Source organism: Mobula birostris, chromosome 25, assembly GCF_030028105.1.
Source record: "Mobula birostris isolate sMobBir1 chromosome 25, sMobBir1.hap1, whole genome shotgun sequence".
NCBI classification, from domain to species: Eukaryota; Metazoa; Chordata; class Chondrichthyes; order Myliobatiformes; family Myliobatidae; genus Mobula; species Mobula birostris.
The window spans coordinates 3742197-3767640 of NC_092394.1; the positions used below are offsets into that span (position 1 = coordinate 3742197).

Below are 25444 nucleotides of genomic sequence, written 5' to 3' on the forward strand. Positions count from 1 at the left end.
ACGGAGGGCTGGTCGGAGGCTCAAAGTTTTCGGATGGACTTAGAGTCGGCTGTGGTCGGGTGCTTCCAGGGTGCTGCATCGGCAAGTTTGTGGCGCTGGAGGTTCATGGCAGGGAGAGTTTCTCCCTTCTACCGTCTGCGTGAGATGTTGGGGCTATCGGGACTTGAGACTTATTTTTTACCGTGCCCATGGTCTGCTCTTTATCAACTATGATATTGCTTTGCACGGTTGTAACTATATGTTATAGTTATGTGGTTTTTGTCAGTTTTAGTCTTGGTCTGTTCTGTGTTTCTGTGATATCATACTGGAGGAACATTGTATCATTTCTTAATGCATGCATTTCTAAATGACAATAAGCGAGGACTGAGTGTCCTCATAATCTAAAAATCTAAGATGTGCTCAGTGGTGCTCTCGTGCTTCTGACAGTAAGCTCACCTTTGACCTGAGTGTCCCAGGCCACAGTTCCTGGACCTCTTCTCAGCTGTGTAGTTGTTGACTCCATGCATCTACTCGTGGCCGGAAGCCAGGAGAAAGGTTACTTATGTGGGTACTGGAGTCAGAGATAAGGATTATCACCATCTGATTCTCGTACAATTTGAAATTTGGAATTTAGCAAAGTTTTAATCCTTGTTCTGTCTGCCTCACAGGTAAAACAGGCTTGAAGTACCGGTATGAGAAGACATACAGAGCTGTAACTGGGCTAGAACAAGATGCCTTAATGAGCAAAAGTGTGGAAGGTATAGGTTACATGTCTCAAATCTGATAGTAGTACTTTCTCTGATGGATGTCATAGAACATTTCCAGTTCAGCACAGTACAGGCCCTTTGGCCCACAATGTTGTGCCGTCCTAATAACCTACTCCAAGACCGATCTAACCCTTCCCTCCCACTTAGCCCTCCATTTTTCTATCATCCATGTTCCTGTCTAAGAGTTACTTAAATGCCTCCAATGTATCTGCCTCTACCACCACCCCGGCAGCACATCGCACACACCCACCACTCTGTAAAAAAACTACCTCGGACACCCCCACTATACTTTCCTCCAATCACCTTAAAATTATGCCCCCTGGTGAGCCATTGCCACCCTGGGAAAAGGTCTCTGTTCACTCGACCTATACCTCTTATAATCTGGCACACCTATCAAGGCGCTTCTCATCGTCCTGCGATTCCTCCCACACTCCAAAGGTCACATGGGTGTAGTTGGGTGAAATTGCCTGTTAACATGTTGTATCTCTAAATAAAAACCTTGCAGTCAGAGTAACTCATTCTATTTAAGGATATCATACTTTCTCTGTCAGTGCATTGTTGAACCAGTTTTTGATTCTTTCTGGGTGACCATTGCTGAGATTTTCCATATTCAAATTTAAGATTTGTTTAAGTTGTGTCTGACTAAAACTGAGTCACACAGAAGCTGTAAGTGGGAAATATAAAAGTTGTTATTCGCACAGGAGAGAGAAAGTCCAGGAGATTCCAAGAGAATCTCTCTCTCCTGGCAAGATGTTTTATACTTCAACACAAAAATCACAATAAACAAACTACAGTTTCTGTAGTTATAATCACATACTTAACTTTAACATTTAGAATATAGTCAGGTAAATTTATAGAATTATTTATTTACAATGATAGCCCATCTCAACTAGGAGAACTCCTTTGAATATTCAATACTGGTGTCTGTTTTAAAAGCCAAGTACTCAGTCTGTACCCTTTTTGTTCCAGCTTTCAGGGAGGCTGCATAAATATACAGTTAACTAGAAGACTAAGGGACAAACACAAGAGATGCTGGAAATCTAGACTAACACACATAAAATGCTGGAGGAATTGAGCAGGTCAGGTAGCATCTACAGAGGGGAATAAACAGTCATCGTCTCGGATTGAAGTGTTTCAGCCTGAAATGCCGGCTCTCCATGTATGCTGCCTGATCTGCTGAGTTCCTCCAGCATTTTGGGCGTTAGGTTCAGTGACCAAACAGATCTGTCCCGAACAAACAAGAAAATCCGCAGATGCTATGAATCCAACAACATACACAAACTACTGGAGGAACTCAGCATCTATGGAAAAGAATACAGTCAATGTTTTGGGCCAAGACCCTTCATCAGGACTGGAGAAAGAAAGAAAAAAACTCCTCCTCCTCATCTTTTTTTCTTCAGTTGGTGTGATGAAGGGCCTTGGCCCAAAAGGTCAGCTATTTTTACTGTTTTCCATAGATATTGCCTGGCCTGCTGAGTTCCTCCAGCATTTTGTGTGTTGCTCTGTCCCGAACTGTGTGTTAAGTGACGAGGATCTATATGTAACTTTAACAATGAGTTAATAGCAGGAATGTTCACCTATGAAGATTCCCCTATGGAGTTTCAATGGGGAAAAGCTCAGAATGTCCCATTACTCAAGTCCTGATGAAGGGTCTCAGCCCAAAACGTCCACTCTTCATGCCCCTCTATAGATGCTGCCTGGCCTGCTGAGTTCCTCCAGCATTTTGTGTGTTTTTCTCTGGATTTCCAGCATCTGCAGAATCTCTTCTGTTTATGTCCCATTAAATTGTACACAGGTTTTATTTTTCAAAAACTGTTTGCAATTTTAATTAATCCATAATTATTCTATCCATAATGTCATAACTCCAGGATGATCTCTCATACTTTAATTGCTTGAATTTTAATTCCCCAACTGTCTTGATGGGACTTGAATTTGTGGTCTAAGCCGCTGACCATTAATTTAACCACCACACTGGTATCTTTTTCCCAGTGTCTAATACCAGAGGGCACGCATTTAAGGTGAGAGGGGGTAATTTCAAAGGAGATGTGAGGGACAATCTTTTTCCCAGAGAGTGGTGGGTGCCTGGAATGTACTGCCTGGGGTGGTGGTCGAGGCCGAAACATTAGGGACTCTTTAGGGATGTTTAAATAGGCATGTGGATGTGGACATTGTGTAGGCACAGGGGATTAGTTTAGTTGGCCATTTGATTACTGATTTAATTGGTTTGTCACAACATTGTGGGTCGAAGGGCCGTTTCCTGGGCTGTATGTTCTATGTTCTAACTGCTCCCTCTTGTATTTTCAGGGGCATTTGTCACCTTATCGCAGGTTTACGAGAGCCCAGCGGGTTCGGTAGTGATCTATGTTGTGCCCACGGATTCCCAGCTGATGCCAGATGAAGTCAGGGTTTACATCGGGAAGCACAGGGCCAGCTTGCTACGCTCTCCAGTGACCGGCTCGCACAGCGTGCAGGATGTGCTCCGGGACATCGATGACGGCATTGAGGAGATCCTGCAGATGGTGTCCTTCACCGACGATATGGTGGTCGCCGCATTGTCCAACCGCGTTCCCTCGGGAACCTTCGGCGCCGACAGCTTCACAGCGACTTCAACAGCATTCAAATCCAGTCTCGGTGAGAACAACTTCTTGCTTTCCGCCGTTGGTGATTGACTGTACCTGCTCTTCCACACAGAGGCTGCTGCTCATTACTCTAGTGCCTTCCCCAAGAACAGGCATCATTGTAACCTCATTTATAACCGTGCGATCAGACAGGCTGCTGACCTACATTCTGACTAATGTTTGTTTTGTTTGTTTGACAGTGGAACAACAATGGCAGGTATTTCTGGGAATAATACAGAAGGTGCACGATCAGTTCATTCCAAAGAGGAAGAAAGATTCTAAGGGGAGTAAGGGGCGACTGTGGATGACAAGGGAAGTCAAGGACAGTATAAGAATAAAAGAGAGGAAGTATAACATAGCAAGGATGAGTGGGAAGCCAGAGGATTGGGAGACTTTTAAGGAGCAACAGGAGGTAACTAAAAAGGCAATACGGGGAGAAAAGATGAGGTACGAAGGTAAGCTAGCCAAGAATATAAAGGAGGATAGTAAAAGCTTCTTTAGGTATGTGAAGAGGAAAAAATTAGTTACGACCAAAGTTGGGCCCTTGAAGACAGAAACGGGTGAAATTATTATGGGGAACAAAGAAATGGCAGACAAGCTGAACAGGTACTTTGGATCTGTCTTCACTAGGGAAGACACAAACAATCTCCCAGATGTAATAGTGGCCAGAGGACCTGGGGTAACAGAGGAACTGAAGAAAGTTCGCATCAGGCAGAAAATGGTGTTGGGGAAACTGATGGGACTGAAGGCTGATAAATCCCCAGGGCCTGATGGTCTGCATCCCAGGGTAGTCATAGTCACAGTCATACTTTATTGATCCCGGGGGGGGGGGAATTGGTTTTTGTTACAGTTGCACCATAAATAATTAAATAGTAATAAAACCATAAATAGTTAAATTGTAATATGTAAATTATGCCAGGAAATAAATCCAGGACCAGCCTATTGGCTCAGGGTGTCTGACCCTCCAAGGGAGGAGTTGTAAAGTTTGATGGCCACAGGCAGGAATGACTTCCTATGACGCTCTGTGTTGCATCTTGGTGGAATGAGTCTCTGGCTGAATCTACTCCTGTGCCCAACCAGTATATTATGTAGTGGATGGGAGACATTGTCCAAGATGACATGCAACTTGGACAGCATCCTGTTTTCAGACACCACCATCAGAGAGTCCAGTTCCATCCCCACAATATCACTGGCCTTACGAATGAGTTTGTTGATTCTGTTGGTGTCTGCTACCCTCAGCCTGCTGCCCCAGCATACAACAGCAAACATGATCGCACTGGCCACCACAGAATCGTAGAACATCCTCAGCATCATCCGACAGATGTTAAAGGACCTCAGTCTCCTCAGGAAAAAGAGACGGCTCTGACCCTTCTTGTAGACAGCCTCAGCGTTCTTTGACCAGTCCAGTTTATTGTCAATTCGTATCCCCAGGTATTTGTAATCTTCCACCATGTTCATACTGACCCCCTGGATGGAAACAGGGGTCACCGGTGCCTTAGCCCTCCTCAGGTCTACCACCAGCTTCTTAGTCATTTTCACATTAAGCTGCAGATAATTCTGCTCACACCATGTGACAAAGTTTCCTACCATAGCCCTATACTCAGCCTCTTCTCCCTTGCTGATGCATCCAACTATGGCAGAGTCATCAGAAAACTTCTGAAGATGACAAGACTCTGTGCAGTAGTTGAAGTCCAAGGTGTAAATGGTGAAGAGAAAGGGAGACAAGACAGTCCCCTGTGGAGCCCCAGTGCTGCTGATCACTCTGTCGGACACACAGTGTTGCAAGTACTTAAGGAGGTGGCTCTAGAAATCGTGGACGCATTGGTAATCACTTTCCAATGTTCTATAGATTCAGGATCAGTTCCTGCAGATTGGAGGGTAACTAATGTTATCCCACTTTTTAAGAAAGGAGGGAGAGAGAAAACAGGCAATTATAGACCAGTTAGTCTGACATCAGTGGTGGGGAAGATGCTGGAATCAATTATAAAAGATGAAATAGCGGCATATTTGGATAGCAGTGGCAGGATAGGTCCGAGTCAGCATGGATTTACGAAGGGGAAATCATGCTTAACTAATCTTCTGGAATTTTTTGAGAATGTAACTATGAAAATGGACATGGGAAAGCCAGTGAATGTAGTGTACCTGCACTTTCAGAAAGCCTTTGATAAGGTCCCACATAGGAGGTTCGTGGGCAAAATTAGAGCACATGGTATTGGGGGTAGGGTACTGACATGGATAGAAAATTGGTTGGCAGACAGCAAACAAAGAGTAGGGATTAATGGGTCCTTTTCAGAATGGCAGGCAGTGACTAGTGGGGTACCGCAAGGCTTGGTGCTGAGACCGCAGCTATTTACAATATACATTAATGATTTAGATGAAGGGATTAAAAGTAACATTAGCAAATTTGCAGATGACACAAAGCTGGGTGGGAGTGTGAAACGTGGGGAGGATGTTATGAGAGTGCAAGGTGACTTGGATAGGTTGGGTGAGTGGGCAGATGCATGGCAGATGCAGTTTAATGTAGATAAATGTGAGGTTATCCACTTTGGTGGCAAGAACAGGAAGGCAGATTACTATCTGAATGGTGTCAAGTTAGGAAAAGGGGAAGTACAATGAGATCTGGGTGTTCTTGTTCATCAGTCACTGAAAGTAAGCATGCAGGTACAGCAGGCAGTGAAGAAAGATAATGGCATGCTGGCCTTCATAACGAGGGGAGTTGAGTATAGGAGCAAAGAGGTCCTTCTGCAGTTGTACAGGGCCCTGGTGAGACCACACTTGGAGTATTGTGTATAGTTTTGGTCTCCAAATTTGAGGAAGGACATTCTAGCTATTGAGGGAGTGCAGTGTAGGTTCACGAGGTTAATTCCCGGGATGGCGAGACTGTCATATGTTGAAAGATTGGAGCGACTGGGCTTGTATACACTGGAATTTAGAAGGCTGAGAGGGGATCTGATTGAAACATATAAGATTATTAAGGGATTGGACATGCTAGAGGCAGGAAACATGTTCCTGATGTTGGGGGAGTCCAGAACCAGAGGCCACAGTTTAAGAATAAGGGGTAGACCATTTAGAATGGAGTCGAGGAAAAACTTTTTCACACAGAGGGTTGTAGATCTGTGGAATGCTCTGCCTCAGAAGGCGGTGCAGGCCAATTCTCTAGATTCTTTCAAGAAAGAGTTAGATAGAGCTGTTAAAGATAGCAGAGTCAAAGGTTCTGGGGAGAAGGCAGGAACAGGGCACTGATTGTGGATGATCAGCCACGATCACAGTGAATGGCGGTGCTGGCTCGAACGGCCGAATGGCCTACTCCTGCACCTATTGTCTATTGTCTATTGTCGGTTGTTTTGTTTTCACGTGGAGATACTTAGAACATAGGGAGGCAGGATGGAGATACGTCTCTACCAGAGGAGATATAAGGCACTCCTTCCATCCACTAACCTGCAGGTCACCCTTGGGCAAGGCCACGTGAACACATGGGTTCAGATGGTGGAATGGTCAGGTGAGCAGCTGGTACTTATCACAAGTCCTGATTATGCGACCACTGATACCAGGCAGACAATCTCTGAAGTGTATTGATAATGGCTGGGGTCACCCGTCTTGTAAAGACACTGCCCAGAAGAAGGCAACGGTAAAGCATTTCTCTGGAAAAAATCTGCCAAGAGCAATCATGGTGACGGAAAAATATAAACAGGGTACATGATGATGATGATGATGACAGAGAACAGTACAGCACAGTACAGGCCCTTCGGCCCACAATGTTGTGTTAACCTTTTAACCTACTTCAAGATCAATCTAACCCTTCCCTCCCACAGAACCCTCCATTTTCTGTCATCCATGTATACAACGTGGTAACAGGTCCTACCAGCCCAACGAGTCTGCTTCCGCACTGCTCATTTACTCCCATGTGACCAATTAACCTCCTAACTCGTATGTCTTTAGAAAGTGGGAGGAACTTCTTACAGGCAGCATCAGAAATTGAACCTGGGTGTCTGGTGCTGTGATAGCGTTATCCGAACCACTCTGCTACACACTACCCGAGTGTGTTTGTTACCCTGTTACTCTGCTGTCCCAGTGTGTTTGTTACCCTGTTACCCTACTGCCCTAGTGTGTTTGTTACCACTGAAGAGGAAAGTTACCATTTGTCATAGTCATAGTCATAGTCATACTTTATTGATCCCGGGGGAAATTGGTTTTCGTTGCAGTTGCACCATAAATAATAACTAGTAATAGAAAAATAGTAATAAATAGTTAAATAGTAATATGTAAATTATGCCAGTAAATTATGAAATAAGTCCAGGACCAGCCTATTGACTCAGGGTGTCTGACCCTCCAAGGGAAGAATTGTAAAGTTTGATGGCACAGGCAGGAATGACGCTCTGTGTTGCATCTCGGTGGAATGAGTCTCTGGCTGAATGTACTCCTGTGCCCACCCAGTATATTATGTAGTGGATGGGAGACATTGTCCAAGATGGCATGCAACTTAGACAGCATCCTCTTTTCAGACACCACTGTGAGAGAGTCCAGTTCCATCCCCACAACATCACTGGCCTTATGAATGAGTTTGTTGATTCTGTTGGTGTCTGCTACCCTCAACCTGCTGCCCCAGCACACAACAGCAAACATGATCGCACTGGCCACCACAGACTCGTAGAACATCCTCAGCATCGTCCGGCAGATGTTAAAGGACCTCAGTCTCCTCAGGAAATAGAGATGGCTCTGACCCTTCTTGTAGACAGCCTCAGTGTTCTTAGACCAGTCCAGTTTATTGTCAATGTAAAGGTGATGTGCTCTCAGGCAGACAGGATAGGTTGAAATAAAAACTGAACTAGAGAAGATCACTCTTCTCCTTAGCTAGCATGTCAAAACAACCTCACTAAGACGTCGTGCATTGGAAGTGTTGTGTACAGCTCTGCACACGACACTGCAGGACGAATGTGGTAGCTATAGAGAGAGTACTGTCAACCTTGTTAGCAAGGTAAAGGAACTGGTGTTTTGTCACCACCGATTAACTGGACTCGGAAAACTCACACTGGTTCCTCAATCAGACTTTATTTACCTGCGTACACGGAGAACAACCCGGCCCCTGTCACCAATCTGTTCTAAAGTTTAACAAAGAAATGGCATCTTTATACAGAGTAAACCAGTTGGATACAGATACTGGCCAACTGGATGTTCAAATTCCTTATTGGCTGATCAATCACTAATCACACTACAACAATGCAGGTATTATAGCCAATAGCATCAGCACGTTTATGGCCAATAATACTTCAGAATTAGTAAAGTACCTGACCAACATCCTTATCTCATCTGCATACACCAAACGGCTCTGGTCCCCATGCTCTTCAGAGACCTCCCTTTCCTGGGCTGTGTGCACTCTATCTGCAATCTGTCTTTGCCTGGACATTATCTTAACCCTTGCTTTGCTACAACTTCCACATTATAAACAACATCACCGATATTTGCTTGAATACACTCTGTGGCCACTTTATTTGGTGCCTCCTGTCTGTTCATGGTCTTCTGCTGCTGGAGCCCGTCCACGTCAAGGTTCAACACATTCTGCGTTCAGAGATGCTCTTCTGCACACCACTGTTGTAGTACGTGGTTATTTCAGTTACTGTGGCCTTCCTGTCAGCTTGAACTAGCCTGGCCACTCTCCTCTGACGTCACTTATCAACGAGGTGTTTTTGCCCACAGAACTGCTGCTCACTGCATGTTTTTTGTTCTTCACGCCACTCTCTGTAAACTCCGGAGACTGTTGTGCATGAAAATCCCAGGAGATCAGCAGTTTTTGAGATACTCAAACCACCCCGTCTGGCATGAACAATCAATCTCTTAGATCATGTTTCTTCCCCGTTCTAATGTTTGGTCTGAACAACAATGCAACCTCTTCTTTTATGCATTGAGTTGCTACCACATAATTGGCTATTAGATACTTGCATTAACGAGCTGGTACACCTAATGAAATGGCCACTGAGTGTATGACCATAGTTAGCTGCAGCGTGTACCTTGCAGAAGGTGACTGGTTTGTCTGGATGTGTGGGCCATTTGAATTTCTGCTTCCTTTATTCTTTGCCAGGATACGAAATCACCTTCAGTCTGTTGAACCCTGATCCCAAGTCCCATGACATCTGTTGGGATATTGAACGAGCTGTGAATAATTACGTGCAGCCCTTCCTGGACAAGCTGTCATTCGTTGCCAACTTTTCCGTAGACTCTCAGGTAAGACTGAGTTAATGAGACCTCCAAGATGTCAGTGTGGCATTGGTGTCTGCTGCCGTCAGTGTGCGAGGCATCCTGGCTGGAGAGGGACATCAGGCAGCTCCACAAGAGATAAATGTCTTGATAAACTTGGGAACCTGGCACCTCTTGTACAATCGGAAGTAACAAGCCTGGCTGAGTTTTAAATTCCACATAAAGTAAGAGACCACAGCAACATCTGTACATTTAAATATTGCAAAGGTACATCCATTTCCGTCATGTAATGATGTTGCAAATCTAATTCAAGGTTGCATATCGGATATAGTCATAGTCATACTTTATAGATCCCGGGGGAAATTGGTTTTCGTTACAGTTGCACCATAAATAATAAAATAGTATAATAAAACCATAAATAGTTAAATAGTAATATGTAAATTATGCCAGGAAATAAGTCCAGGACCAGCCTATGGCTCAGGGTGTCTGACCCTCCAAGGGAGGAGTTGTAAAGTTTGATGGCCACAGGCAGGAATGACTTCCTATGACGCTCTGTGCTGCATCTCGGTGGAATGAGTCTCTGGCTGAATGTACTCCTGTGCCCACCCAGTACATTATGTAGTGGATGGGAGACATTGTCCAAGATGGCATGCAACTTAGACAGCATCCTCTTTTCAGACACCACTGTCAGAGAGAGATTATTGCAATGCACATTTCACAGGCCTTCCAATGCAATCTATTGACAAACTTCAACCCATTCAGAATGCCGCTGTTAGACTTTTAACTAAAACCAGGATGAGGAACATATTCTCTTCCTAACTACTCTGCGTTGGCTTCCTGTGTCATTTAGAATTGATTTTAAAGTGTGCTTACTTGTTTTTAAAGCTCTCAATGGTCTGGGAGTAGAGTACATCACAGAATTGTTTTTGTTTTAGAATCCTGCTCGAGCTCTCAGATCTTCATCTGCTGGTCTCTTAAATTTAATCAATCTCCCTCAAAAGCTAATTGACAGGTCAGCATTTTTGAACTAAATTCCTAACCTGGAACTCAATACCTAAAACTGTAAGGGATGCAGACTCAGTTGATGCTTTTAAACGCTAGCTCGAAACCTGTTTATTTAACTTTGCTTACAGATAGCAGCTTTTGGTCTTTTATTTTCCTGAGTTTTAATTGTACTTTTAGGTTTGCACTTAATTCCGATGTAAAGTGTGTTGAACTACATGGTCTGTATGAAAAGAGCTCTATAAATAAATAATAATCGTTAGGAAAGCTCGGCTTTGATTTATATCATGCTTATACAGCTTTATGCTTCCTAATGCATTTCAAAATCGATTAAGTACTTCTTTGAAGAGCAGACACACTTGTAATAGAATATAGAACAGTGCAGAGCAACACAGGCCCTGTGGCCCATGATGTTGTGCCAGCTTTTTAACCTTTTCCAAGATCAATCTAACCCTTCCCTCCCACATAACCCTCCACTTGTCTATCATCCATGTACCTATCTAAAAGTCTCTTAAATGTCCCTGATGTATCTGCCTCTAGCATCACCCCCGGCAGCGCGTTCTACACGCTCACCACTCTGTGTAAAAAAAAACAAACAAACTACCTCTGACACCTCCCCCCGCCCGATACGTTCCTCTGACCTCCTTAAAATTATGTCCCCTCGTAATGGCCGTCTCCACCGTGGGAAAAAGTCTCTGTCTGTCCACCAGATCTATGCCTCCCATCATCTTGTACTCCTCTATCAAGTCACCGCTCATCCTCCTTTGCTCCAAAGAGAAAAGCCCTAGCTCACTCAGCCTATTCTCATAAGACAAGCTCTCTCGTCCAGGCAGCATCCTGGAAAATCTCCTCTGCACCATCTCTAAAGCTACCACAATCCTTCCTATAAGGAGGGGACCAGAAATGAAGACAATATTCCAAGTGTGATCTAACCGGGGTTTTATAGAGATGCAACATTACTTCATGTCTCTCGTTACTCAGTCCCCCAACTAATGAAGGCTAATACGCCCTGTCAGCTTGTGCAGAAACTTTGAGGGATCTCAAAGTGTGTGTTCCTCCACGTTGCCAAGAATCCTGCCATTAACCCTGTGTTCTGCCTTCAGGTTCACCCTTGCGAAGTGAATTGTAGAAAATCTCGATTGCTAATGTTGTGAAGTTTGACAGCATTCAGAATTCATGAAAACAGTAAAGCAGCAGATCAGTTCACTTTGTTTACATAACACCAAACAATCTCGTGGAGGACCTCAGCATCTGCTTAATACAGCTCGACCTGCGGAGTTTCTCCAGCAAATTGAGCGTAGCTCCAGTTTCTGGCATCTGCACACTCTGTGTCTCCATTCCTCTGACATATGTTTGCTGAAGATGTGATACCGGGTGAACTCACTTTTTCAGATGACAAGCAGCAACCTGCATTCCTGTCAAACACCTGACGGTGCAGTGAATTCACAGGAACCCTCCCCCACCTGCCCAACAGGTCATCACTCGTTCAGGCCTCCCCTCCTAACACTGAGAAGCTCTCTCAGTGCTGACCCTGTGACAATATACCCACTCTAACATTGAGGTGCCTCCTCAGTGCTGCCTTCTGACAGTGTTATTCCTCCACAGTGTTGTCCCTTCGCCAGTGTTACTCCTCCCCAGTGTTGTCCCTTCGACAGTGTCACTCCTCCCCAGTGTTGTCCCTTCGACAGTGTCACTCCTCCCCAGTGTTGTCCCTTCGACAGTGTCACTCCTCTCCAGTGTTGTCCCTTCGACAGTGTCACTCCTCCCCAGTGTTGTCCCTTCGACAGTGTCACTCCTCCCCAGTGTTGTCCCTTCGACGGTGTCACTCCTCCCCAGTGTTGTCCCTTCGACGGTGTTACTCCTCCCCAGTGTTGTCCCTTCGACGGTGTTACTCCTCCCCAGTTAGCTTGTAGATGTTTCATCACCAGTCAAGGTGACATCCCTGTGCACAACTGTTGGTGTTTCTGTCTGGGAGTCCTTGTGATTATATAGCCACCCTCCGCCCCCATTTGTTTGCCTTGGTCTGATTGGCTAACCCTGCAATTGTCCTTTGAATTCTATTGGCTTGCTTTTCTTTGGCTCTTGGAGGTTTGTAGTTGGCGCCTATTTCGATATGTTTGTTATCAGCAGAGAACCACGCTTCTAGAAGTTCTCATGCCTGCTTCATGTTTGGCTGCACCAGGTCTGGCTGACTGTAAAAGCTTTTATAGATATGTAAAAAGGAAAAGACTGGTAAAGACAAATGTAGGTCCCCTACAGACAGAAACAGGTGAATTGATTATGGGGAGCAAGGACATGGCAGACCAATTGAATAACTACTTTGGTTCTGTCTTCACTAAGGAGGACATAAATAATCTTCCAGAAATAGTAGGGGACAGAGGGTCCAGTGAGATGGAGGAACTGAGTGAAATACATGTTAATAGGGAAGTGGTGTTAGGTAAATTGAAGGAATTAAAGGCAGATAAATCCCCAGGGCCAGATGGTCTGCATCCCAGAATGCTTAAGGAAGTAGCCCAAGAAATAGTGGATGCATTAGTGATAATTTTTCAAAACTCTTTAGATTCTGGACTAGTTCCTGAGGATTGGAGGGTGGCTAATGTAACCCCACTTTTTAAAAAAGGAGGGAGAGAGAAACCGGGGAATTATAGACTGGTTAGCCTAACGTCAGTGGTGGGGAAACTGCTGGAGTCAGTTATCAAAGATGTGATAACAGCACATTTGGAAAGCGGTGAAATCATCGGACAAAGTCAGCATGGATTTGTGAAAGGAAAATCATGTCTGACGAATCTCATAGAATTTTTTGAGGATGTAACTAGTAGAGTGGATAGGGGAGAACCAGTGGATGTGGTATATTTGGATTTTCAAAAGGCTTTTAACAAGGTCCCACACAGGAGATTAGTGTGCAAACTTAAAGCACACGGTATTGTGGGTAAGGTATTGATGTGGATAGAGAATTGGTTGGCAGACAGGAAGCAAAGAGTGGGAATAAACGGGACCTTTTCAGAATGGCTGGCAGTGACTAGTGGGGTACCGCAAGGCTCAGTGCTGGGACCCCAGTTGTTTACAATATATATTAATGACTTGGATGAGAGAATTAAATACAGCATCTCCAAGTTTGCAGATGACACGAAGCTGGGTGGCAGTGTTAGCTGTGAGGAGGATGCGAAGAGGATGCAGGGTGACTTGGATAGGTTGGGTGAGTGGGCAAATTCATGGCAGATGCAATTTAATGTTGATAAATGTGAAGTTATCCACTTTGGTGGCAAAAATAGGAAAACAGATTATTATCTGAATGGTGGCCGATTAGGAAAAGGGGAGGTGCAACGAGACCTGGGTGTCATTATACACCAGTCATTGAAAGTGGGCATGCAGGTACAGCAGGCGGTGAAAAAGGCGAATGGTATGCTGGCATTTATAGCGAGAGGATTCGAGTACAGGAGCAGGGAGGTACTACTGCAGTTGTACAAGGCCTTGGTGAGACCACACCTGGAGTATTGTGTGCAGTTTTGGTCCCCTAATCTGAGGAAAGACATCCTTGCCATAGAGGGAGTACAAAGAAGGTTCACCAGATTGATTCCTGGGATGGCAGGACTTTCATATGAAGAATGACTGGATGAACTAGGCTTGTACTCGTTGGAATTTAGAAGATTGAGGGGGGATGTGATTGAAACGTATAAAATCCTAAAGGGATTGGACAGGCTAGATGCAGGAAGATTGTTCCCGATATTGGGGAAGTCCAGAACGAGGGGTCACAGTTTGAGGATAGAGGGGAAGCCTTTTAGGACTGAGATTAGGAAAAACTTCTTCACTCAGAGAGTGGTGAATCTGTGGAATTCTCTGCCACAGGAAACAGTTGAGGCCAGTTCATTGGCTATATTTAAGAGGGAGTTAGATATGGCCCTTGTGGCTAGGGGGATCAGAGGGTATGGAGGGAAGGCTGGTGCAGGGTTCTGAGTTGGATGATCAGCCATGATTATAATAAATGGCGGTGCAGGCTCGAAGGGCCGAATGGCCTACTCCTGCACCTATTTTCTATGTTTCTATGTTTTCTATGTATCCCAGTTAAAGTAGTGTCCTTCTTGGTCTTCATGTAGTGAGATCAGTGACAGTGGATCAGGTCTCCGCACTGCCAGTTTGTGTTCCTGTAAATGTCTTGTCTGGGTGACGTAGTCCTTGTTGCATTCTCCACAGGTCATCCTGTACACTACAGTGATTTTGTTCATTGTCTCTACTGGTACCTTCTGATAATTCCTTAAACAAACATATCTTCAGTCCTCAGACATGAAGCCTGGAGCAGGCCCACTGCCTCAGCTCAGAGTGAGACAGATAAATGTCACAGAACCCACAGACACGAAGCCCAGAGCAGGCCCACAGCCCACAGCCTCAGTCTCAGTCTCAGCCTCAGCTCAGAGTGAGGCAGAGTAAATGTCGCAGAGCCTGCAGACACAAAGCCCAGAGCAGGCCCACAGCCCTCAGCCTCAGCCACAGCCTCAGCTCAGAGTGAGACAGATAAATGTCGCAGAGCCTGCAGACACGAAGCCCGGAGCAGGCTCACAGCCTCGGCCTAAGCCACAGCCTCAGTCTCAGCCTCAGCTCAGAGTGAGACAGATAAATGTCACAGAACCCACAGAGATGAAGCCCGGAGCAGGCCCACAGCCCTCAGCCTCAGCTCAGAGTGAGGCAGAGTAAATATCGCAGAGCCCACAGACACGAAGCCCGGAGTAGGCCCACAGCCTCAGCCTCAGCTCAGAGTGAGGAAGAGTAAATGTCGCAGAACCCGCAGACACAAAGCCCGGAGCAGGCTCACAGCCTCGGCCTCAGCTCAGTGAAGAGTGAAGTAAACGTCATGGAGCAGCGAACAGAATTGGCCTGATCCTCCCTCCTCGTCCCGATACCAATCCATCTGGTCTGGTGTTTAAACTGTACACACATCAGGTCGTTTGTCGCACTAAGACCCAGGCCCTGTTGCGTTGATACACTCTGGGCCTGGACCTCACAGGTATGTTTCAGTCCATACCTGACCTTCCCAAATCAGCCCAACACTGAAAATGTTCCCACAACCCAAAGACTACTTTCACAGACTCTTCATCTCATGCTCTCGATATTTCTTGTTTATTACTATTTTTCTTTTTTTGTATGTGCAGTGAATGCCCACAAGGAAATGAATCTCAGGGTTGTATATGATGACATTTATGTACCTTGATAATGAATTTACTTTGGTTTGCAACTGGCAGGTTCATGACCTTCATCATTGTTAGTTTTGAGTTTAGTGCGAACGATTGCTTCTGACTGAACCTGGCTCTCGTTACAGATACTCTACTATGCGGTTCTTGGAGTGACCCCGCGCTTCAATAAAACTTCATCCAGCTTCTCACTGGCTGAGGACAGCTTGTCCCATGTGATCAATCCAGTCGAGGCCAAACTCGGTAAGAATATAGTCAGCCTGCTGAAGAATGTTCCAGGACATGAATGTAGTATTTCAGATTAAAGAGATTAACTAGCCACTACACTCCCACGCCGCCTGAACATTTATACGAACATACAGATCGAGATGTCTGTCACATCTCTAACATCCAACAGTAGCAAGCCTAGTCTGTCCTGCCTTTACCCATAAGAAACCCCATCCATTCCAGTTGGATTTTGCAGCCTTTACCGAGGGATTTAAATGTACCATAATCTGTAGAGAGCCCACAACAGTCCCTGTGGTGGTCACTCGCCAGCCACTCTTCCGTTCGTGCCAGGATTCAAGATTGTTCAATGTCGTCTCCAGTGAACAAATGTAAAGGAGAATGAAACCAGTACACAGCTTTTATTCTCAACAATAACCTTCGACAGGCCCCGTCCTGGCCTCTGAGCATACAATGGACTTTTCTTCCTTTCCTTACTTTTCTCCTTCATCTGTTTCTCTTTTTTTCTTTTCCCCTCTTTTCCTTCCTGTGATTGTGAGGAAGTGCCATAGAGTTTGCTCTGTCCCCCACAACACACTGTATCTCCCCAAGGATCTCATTTCGATTTTACTTCCCATTCCCATTCCGACACATCTGTCCATGACGTCCTCTACTGCCACGATGAGGCCACTCTTAGGATTTATCTAACTTCAATGTATCAAACTTATGGTAATTGTTTTCCCTCCCTCTCTTTCTTTATTCTCCTTTCTGGTTCCCCTCTCATCCCTTCTCCTTACCTGCCCATCATCTCCCTCAGTTCCCCTCCTCCTTCCTGTTCTTCTATGGTCCACTACCCTCTTCTATCAGATTCCTTCTTCAGCCTTTTACCCCTTCCACGTATCCCTCCCCAGCTTCTTACTTTATTGTCCCCTCCCTCACCACCCACCTTCCCCCTCACCTGGTCTCACCTATCACCTGTCAACTTGTGCTCCTCCCTCTCACCCCGCCTTATTCTGGCTTGTGTCCTCAGTCCTGATAAAGGGTCTCTGCCCAAACATCGACTGTTTATTCCTCTCCCTAGATGCTGCCTGGCCTGCTGACTTGCTCCAGCGTTTTGTGTGTGTTGCTCTGAATTTTCAACATCTGCAGAATCTCTGGTGTTTATGCAGTAGGTCGTTCAAGTTTCAGTTTATTGTCATTCAACTATACACGCATACAGCTAAACGAAACATTGTTCCTCTGGGACCAAGGTACAAAACACAGTACATACAGTCACACACAGCACAGACACTGCAGTTACAATTCAGCACATACAGTCACAAAATAGTATTAGCCAAAGTCCCTGAGTGACATGGCCTGGAGATTGATGATCCATGGGACGTTGACCTGGAACCACGTTTCTGCCAGACAAGCACACAGCATTTCCTTATCTCGCGCTGGGTCAGCTGCAGGTGAAGGCAATCCAGATTATTTTCCAGGGAGCCAACACTGGATATTTCCCTCTTGTGAGAACAATGAGCAAATCCCATATGTCTATTGCTTTCTGCAGAATGATAACATTCTGGTAGCTGTCACGGGAAAAGACTTGTGGGTGGATTTGATTTTTCCTGATGTATATACTGTCGTTCAAAAGAATTACGAGCAAGTCAGGGAAGAGCCACCAATGAAGCCTGAACTAACCTTTCTCTCTACTCATTCCCAGGATCTAATGTCGCTTCATCCTATCCGGTTTTGAATTTTCTTCTCTATGTTCCTGAGTATTCTCATTCTCCTCTGTACATCCGTGACAGCAGTGGCTCTCCTGTCGAGTCAAACGCCTTTCACAGCCCCCGCTGGGGAGGAATCCTGGTAAGCACAGATAATTAACCTGTTCTAAAGATCCAAAGGTTAAATATTAGCTTTTTTTGCAACACGTACAGTACATTAAAACATACAATGACATAGGAGTTCCCAACCGGGGGTCTTTGGATTCCTCAGTTAACGGTGAGACTCGTTGACGTAAAAAAAGTTTGGAAACCTCCACAGATGAATCTGTTGCTTGTGTCAACGACCAGCAGAGTCTGAGGATTGTGCTGGGGGCAGCCCACAAGCACCGACATAGCATGTCCTTAGCGTACTAATCGGTATGTCTCTGGAATGTGGGAGGAAACCAGAGCTTCCCCGCGGTCACAGGGAAAACGTGCAAACTCCTGACAGACAGCAAAGGGGATTGAGCCCTGTTCACTGGCACTGTAAAGCGCTCTGCTAACCGCTGTGTACCGCGCTGCCTCAGGATAGGATATCCCTGACCAACAGAGATGACACTAGCCAGAGGGTGGTCAGACTGTGGGTATATTTCAAGTGAAGGTTTATAGGTTCTTGATTAGTCAGAGTGTCAAAGGTTATGGGGAAAAGACGAGACTGCAGTTGTGCGGGATAATACATCGGCCATGATGGAATGGCAAAGCAGAGTCGATCGGCTGAATGGCCTAATTCTGCTGCTATATTATATGGTCTTATGGGTGGATGTCAAGTTAACTTCCTGCTTTCAGTTTCCCACTGTGCTTTAATAGAGACGTTGCATTTTCAGCCTAGCAAGGTTTCCTGTGTGCCCAATCGTTCACTCAGCTCTCAGCATTCATTTACTTTTTTTTTAGCACCAGACAGTCAGCCATTCTTGTCTGGCGCGTGGTGTCAGGATTGGTCTCCTTTTGGATTAACCGGGTCACGAGATGAATGTTCCAGACTCAACCCTTTTTTTTAAACGAGGCTGAGTGGCTAGCTCGACGCTCAACCCGGCACGGATGGAAAGCGTGCTCAAGGGGGTGGCCGGACTTGGATTTGAACTCGGGAGCCCTCACTTCGGAGTCCAGCGCTGATGCCATTGCACCACCAGCCAGCCAGTCGGCATTCATGAAGCTTCTAGTTAATGGAAAGCCACCTGATCTCTAGCCCAGTTTTACACTTGTACAGTTTAACTTTCTCACAATCTCTAACCTGAAATAGCCCACTAACCAGTTCGTCTTTGCACTGTGAGAGGAAAGCCACGTGCTCATATTTCCTTATAGAGGAAGCTGGAATTGAACTCCAAACTCTAATGCCCCAACCTGTAATTGCACTGCGCTACCGTGGAGCTCCATGCCTATGAGCAACGCACAGAGAACTCAGCAGATCAGGTAACATTTACGGAGGGGAATAAACTGTCGATGTTTCGGGCTGAGACCCTTCATCTTGGCCTGCAATGCCAACTATTTATTCCTTTCCAATCCCAATGACGTGTCACCTCTCCTTAGATGCTGCCTGACCTACTGAGATTCTCCAGCATTTTGTGGATTACTTTGGATTTCCAGCATCTGCAGAATCCCTTGTGTTTAGGAGATGGTCTGCCTGGAGTCCATCCTTCTGTATAAGTTAAACCTTTCTAAATGTTTTGGTATCTTGGGAGTTAAAATCCATGGCTTTTTAAATCATACCTTGATTTGAGCTGCAGGTCATTCCTCGTTTGTATATTTTGATGTGTCCCAGGGACTTATTTTCATCTTCCAGCCCTCCAGCCCCTCACACTCCCTCATCCAGTCTGTATTGAGCTTTTCCCATTTCTGCTTGCGTTCTGGACAGCTTGGCACAGACTGTGTATCTCACCCTGGATGGATTGTGTACGGGTGGAACTGCACTACCAGAGAACATAATCTCTGGGTGTTGAATGACTTGTGTCTGACTAAAACTGAGTCACACAGAAGCTGTAAGTGGGAAATATAAAAGTCTTTATTCACACAGCAATCTCCAGGAGAGAGAGAGAGTCCAGGAGATTCCAAGAGAATCTCACTCTCCTGACAAGGTGTTTTATATTTCAACACAAAGATCACAATAAACTACAGTTTCTGTAGTTATAATCACCTACTTAACTCGAACATTTAGAATATCATCATCATCATTATCATGTGCCATGGTCTTTCTATGATAAGATGTGAGAGAATAGGACCAATGAAGTGTGACAGTGGAAAAGTGTGTATGGAACTGGAGGAGACTGCAGGGGTACTTAATGAATACTTTGCTTCAGTATTCTCTACAGAAAAGGACTAGGCAATTGTGGGGATGACTTACAGCGGACTGAAGAGCTTGAGCATACAGATATTAGGAAAGAGGATGTGTCGGAGCTTTGGGAAAGCATCAAGTTGGATAAGTCTCCGGGACCAGATGAAATGTACCCCTGGGTACTGTGGGAGGCGAGGGAGGAGATTGCTGAGCCTCTGGCAATGATCTTTGCATCATCAATGGGGACAGGAGAGGTTCCAGAGGACTGGAGGGTTACGGATGTTGTTCCATTATTCATGAAAAGGAGTAGAGATAGCCCAGGAAATTATAGACCAGTGAGTCTTACTTCAGTGGCGGGTAAGTTGATGGAAAGGATCCTGAAAGGCAGGATTTATGAACATTTGGAGAGGCATAATATGGTTAGGAATAGTCAGCATGGCTTTGTCAAAGGCAGGTCATGCTTTCCGAGCCTGATTGAATTTTTTGAAGATGTGTCTAAGCACATTGATGAAGGTAGAGCAGTAGATGTAGTGTATATGGATTTCAGCAAGGCATTTGATAAGGTACCTCATGCAAGGCTTATTGAGAAAGTAAGGAGGCATGGGATCTAACGGGACCTTGCTTTGTGGATCCAGAACTGGCTTGCCCGCAGAAGGCAAAGAGTGGTGGTAGGTGAGTCATATTCTGCATGGAGGTTGGTGACCAGTGGTGTGCCTCAGAGATCTGTTCTGGGACCCCTACTCTTTGTGATTTTTATAAATGACCTGGATGAGGAAGTGGAGGGATGGGGTAATAAATTTGCTGATGACACAAAGGTTGGGGGTGTTGTGGGTAGTTTGGAGGGCTGTCAAGGTTACAGCGGGACATCGATAGGATGCAAAACTGGGCTGAGAAGTGGCAGATGGAGTTCAACCTAGATAAGTGTGAGGTGGTTCATTTTGGTAGGTTAAATATGATGGCAGAATATAGTATTAATGGTAAGACTCTTGACAGTGTGGAGGATCAGAGGGATCTTGGGGTCTGAGTCCATAGGACACTGAAAGCTGCTGTGCAGGTTGACTGTGTGGGTGGGTTTCCGATAGATGCCATGCCCAAGGCTATTGTCCAGTTTGTGTTGTATTAGAATGTGCAGGAACGGAAGACAGCCATTCTTCTTCATCTTCATTAAATTGAATGTTTGGAAGTATACTGTTTAGAGGGTCTTGCAACTGTTGGAGTGAGGCCACACTACGAAGGTGTCATCGATATATTGAAGAAACATTTAGGGTGTAAGGTTGATGAACTCAAAGATCTCCATATAGAAATGATCCCATGGCCACTCTGTTTGTCTGTTCAGAGTTGCTCTTATAGAAGAAGCACGTCGATGTACACCAGAGATACCAAGAAGCAGATTGGGAGGCAGATTTTGGAAAGGTGCAAAAATAACAGGGTTGTTATCATGGGTGACTTTAACTTCCCTAAACTGGCATCTGATTAGTTCCAAAGGTTTAGATGGGGCAGAGTTTGTTAAGTGGCTTATTCAGAGGGGACAAAGAGTGGGAATAAATGGACACTTTCTAGTTGGCTGCTGGTGACTAGTGGTGTTCCACGGGGATCTGTGTTGGGACCGATTCTTTTTTCGTTAAATGTCGATGATCTATATGATGGAATTGATGCAAAGTTTGCAGACGATATGAAGATAGATGGAGGGGCAGGTAGTTTTGAGGAAGTAGAGAGGCTACAGAAGGACTTGGACAGATTAGGAGAATGGGCAAAGAAGTGGCAGATGGAATACAGTGTCAGGAAATGTATGATTATGCACTTTGTTAGAAAAAAATGAAAGGGTTGACTATTTTCTAAATGGAGAGAAAATACAAAAAACTGAAATGCAGATGGGCTTGGGAGTCCTTGTGCAGGATTCCCAAAAGGTGAATTTGCAGGTTGAGTCTGTGGTGAGGAAGGCAAATGCAATGTTAGCATTCATTTCAAGAGGACTAGAATATAAAAGCAAAGATGTAATTTTGAAACTTTATAAAGCACTGGTGAGGCCTCACTTGGAGTACTGTGAGCATGTGTTGGCCCCATATCTTAGAAAGGATGTGCAGAAACTGGAGAGGGTTCAAAAGAGATTCACAAAAATGATTCCAGGATTGAATGGCTTGTCACATGAAGAGCTTTTGTTGGCTCTGTATTCACTAGAATTCAGAAGAGTGAGGGGTGACCTCATTGAAACCTATCGAATGGTGAAAGGCCTCGATAGAGTGGGTGTGGAGAGGATGTTTCCTATGGTGGTGAAGGACCGGAGGGCACAGCCTCAGAATAGCGGGGCATCCTTTTAGAACGGAGATGAGGAGGAATTTCTTTAGCCGGAGGGTGAAGATGGGGAGGAATTTATTTAGCCAGAGGGAGAAGACAGGAGATTGGAGCTGAGAGGAAAATTGGATCAGCCATGATAAAATGGTGGAACAGACTCGATGCACCAAGTGACCAAATTCTGCTCCTATACCTAATGGTCTTGTGGTCAATGGTATCCTTATCAAACCTTGACCACAGGAGGGCCAAGCTGTCCTTGATGGGAACTCTCATAAACAGGGACACCACGTTGAAGCTGACCGTTATGTCCTGTGGATGTTACCACTTTTACGAAGCCGGTTGAATTTGTGATGTGATGCCTACAGCCCTCAACAAAGGGAGGCAGCAAGGTGATTAAATGCTTAGTGAGGTAGTAAGTCAGAGAATCTATCCCACTGATAATAGGCCTTGGTGTGGAGCCCTCCTCGGTTATCTTAGGGAGCCAGTAAAGTCTTGATGCTACCAGCACCTGAGACCGAAATGTCTTAAACATGTCTGCTGGCAGTCCAGATTTTTTCAGTAAAAAGGGAGGTCATCCTCACAACCAAATCCCTGCTGTAGAACTCTGTAGTTGGGATTGTCCAGGACTTTCCTGTGGTATTCCTCCGAGGACATCAGGACCGTCACATTTCCCTTGTCCGTTGGTGAAATCGTGATGACTGTGTTTTGCTGCAGTGCCTGGAGGGCCAGTCACTCTCCTTTTGTAGTATTCAGTTTTGGCAAAATGGCTCCTTTGAGGGCCATACAGACCTGAAGCTTTACCTCCTCCATGGTATCCTCTTCAGAGATTGTCCGCCTGTTGTCAGTGGTCGCATAACCAGGACTTGTGATTTGCACCGGCTGCTCATACGACCATCCACCACCTGCTCTCATGGGTCCACGTGTCTCTGATCACTGGGGGTTACGTATTCATTTAGAATATAGTCAGGTATATTGTCAGAATTACACATTACAGTGACAACACCTCCCAACTAGCAGCCCCTTTGAATATTCAATACCGGTATCTGTTTCAAAGACCAAGTACTCAGTCTGTACCCCTCTTGTTCCAGGCTCCATGAACAGACAACCAACCAAACAGTTAGGGGCAAACACACGAGATTCTGCAGATGCTGGAAATCCAGAGTAACGCAAACAAAATGCTGAAAGAACTCAGCAGGTCAGGCAGCATCTATGGAGGGGAATTAACAATCAACGTTTTGGATTGAAGAGTCTCAGCCAGAAACTTTGACTGCATAGATGCTGCCTGACCTGAGTACCTCCAATATTTTGTGTGTGTTAGCTTCAGTGACTAAAGAGATCTGTCCTGAACTGTGCACTAATTACAGGGATACACTGTTAACATTGTGGTAATGGTTTATCTACTGTCTCCCCCGGGACAAAATCAGGATGTCCCACACCCAGTGATGGGTTTCACCAGCCACACAGTGTGAAATTGTACGCGTTTTATTTCCTGAAGACTGGATCTCAGTTTAGTTCATCACAATTATGCTATTCATAATGTCATAACAGCAGAATGATCCCGAACAGAGTGAACTCCTTCTCTTCACTTTGGAGTGTTGCCTTCTCTGGCCGCTGATGAGGGTGGTAGACAGTGATCCTGACCTCAAGCATCATGGACCAAAGGGATGCATTAAATACAGGAGTTTCACTACTTCCCAGATTGTATCCGTGAATCCACAGCAGACGGAATTCAACCCAGAAACGTGAAGTGATTCACTTTGGAAGGATGATTTTGAAGGCAAAGTTGAAAGTTAATAGGATTCTTAGCAGTGTGGAGGAACTCATCCATAGATTTTAAGGTGATGGGAGGAAAGTGTAAGGGAGTTGTCAGAGGTAGTTTTGTTTTTTACACACAGTGATAGGTGTGTGGAACATATTGCCAAAGGCAAGCACATTTAAGAGACTTTGATGGGCAAATGGAATGTGGAAAAATGGAGGGCTGTGTAGGAAGGAAGGGTTAGATTGATCTTAGAGTGACATAGAAAACCTACAGCACAATACAGGCCCTTCAGCCCACAAAGCTGTGCCGAACATGTCCTTTCCTTAGAAATTACCTAGAGTTACCAATAGCCCTTTATTTTTCTGAGCTCCATGTACCTATCCAGTAGTCTCTTAAAAGACCCTTTTGTATCCACCTCCACCACCGTTGCCGGCAGCCCATTCCACGCACTCACCACTCTCTGTGTTAAAAAAAAAACCTACCCCAACATCTCCTCTCTACCTGCTTCCCAGCACCTTAAACCTGTGCCCTCTTGTGGCAACCATTTCATCCCTGGGGAAAAGCCTCTGACTATCCACATGATCAATGCCTCTCATCATCTTATACACCTCTATCAGGTCACCTCTCATCCTCCGTTGCTGGACTAAAAGGTCAGCAAAACATTGTGGGCCGAAGGGCCAGTATTGTGCTGTTCTGTTCTATGAAGCAGTATCCGTAGCAACAGTGGCCATAGCAACCGTGTTTCTGAGCCGCTCCCTGCATCAGTCTGAGTGCAGCAAAGCTGAAAATAGCACTGTTTAATTTCCTGTTTTTCCAGAGAAGGCCCCCCATCTGCAAAATCCCTGAATCCAGGGTGATTCCTCTTCATTTGCTGCATTTGTAACCAGCAGAGTTGGTAACAAAATCAGCCATAAGCATTATTACAAGCACCATCAACATAAATACCACAAAATTTGTCCCCTTCCAGTTCGTTTAATTGAGAGCATGGTTTTAACAGGCGGTCTAGCCTGTGTGTGTGTGTGTGTGTGTGTGTGTCTCCATTACCCTGGTTCTTGCTAAGGCAGTGTCCCTCCTGCACCAGCTCCTTAACCATTTCCTGCCCATTGTTTCTAAGCTTTGAATGTGCTGCCTTGTTTGGTTTATTGTCAACTATATCAGTGCCTCTGAATCAGATTTATTATCACCAGCATGTGTCGTGAAATTTGTTAACTTAGCAGCAGCAGTTCAATGCAATACATAATATAGAAGAAAAAAAGTGCAATATATTAAAAATCACTGTAAATTACAATGAGATATACTGTGTGTGTGTATACAGTAAAGGTCCTAGACACACACACACACAGCTATGGTGCCTAAGACATTTGCACAGTACTGTATTTGTCAATGTGGAGTGGAGCGAGTTTGTAAATCTGGCGAGAGCGAAGGGTGTTGGGA

General features: G+C 45.1%; 1 protein-coding gene across 1 annotated transcript in view; it reads left to right on the forward strand.

The window, feature by feature from the left end:
• pigs (phosphatidylinositol glycan anchor biosynthesis, class S) overlaps nucleotides 1-25444 on the forward strand; it is a 49496-nt gene that overhangs the window by 12146 nt on the left and 11906 nt on the right. The window contains exons 4-8 of the mRNA XM_072242845.1: nucleotides 648-737; nucleotides 3051-3377; nucleotides 9441-9583; nucleotides 15870-15984; nucleotides 17648-17793. Of these exons, the coding sequence (XP_072098946.1) occupies nucleotides 648-737; nucleotides 3051-3377; nucleotides 9441-9583; nucleotides 15870-15984; nucleotides 17648-17793 (821 nt within the window). The remainder of the gene's footprint in view (nucleotides 1-647; nucleotides 738-3050; nucleotides 3378-9440; nucleotides 9584-15869; nucleotides 15985-17647; nucleotides 17794-25444) is intronic.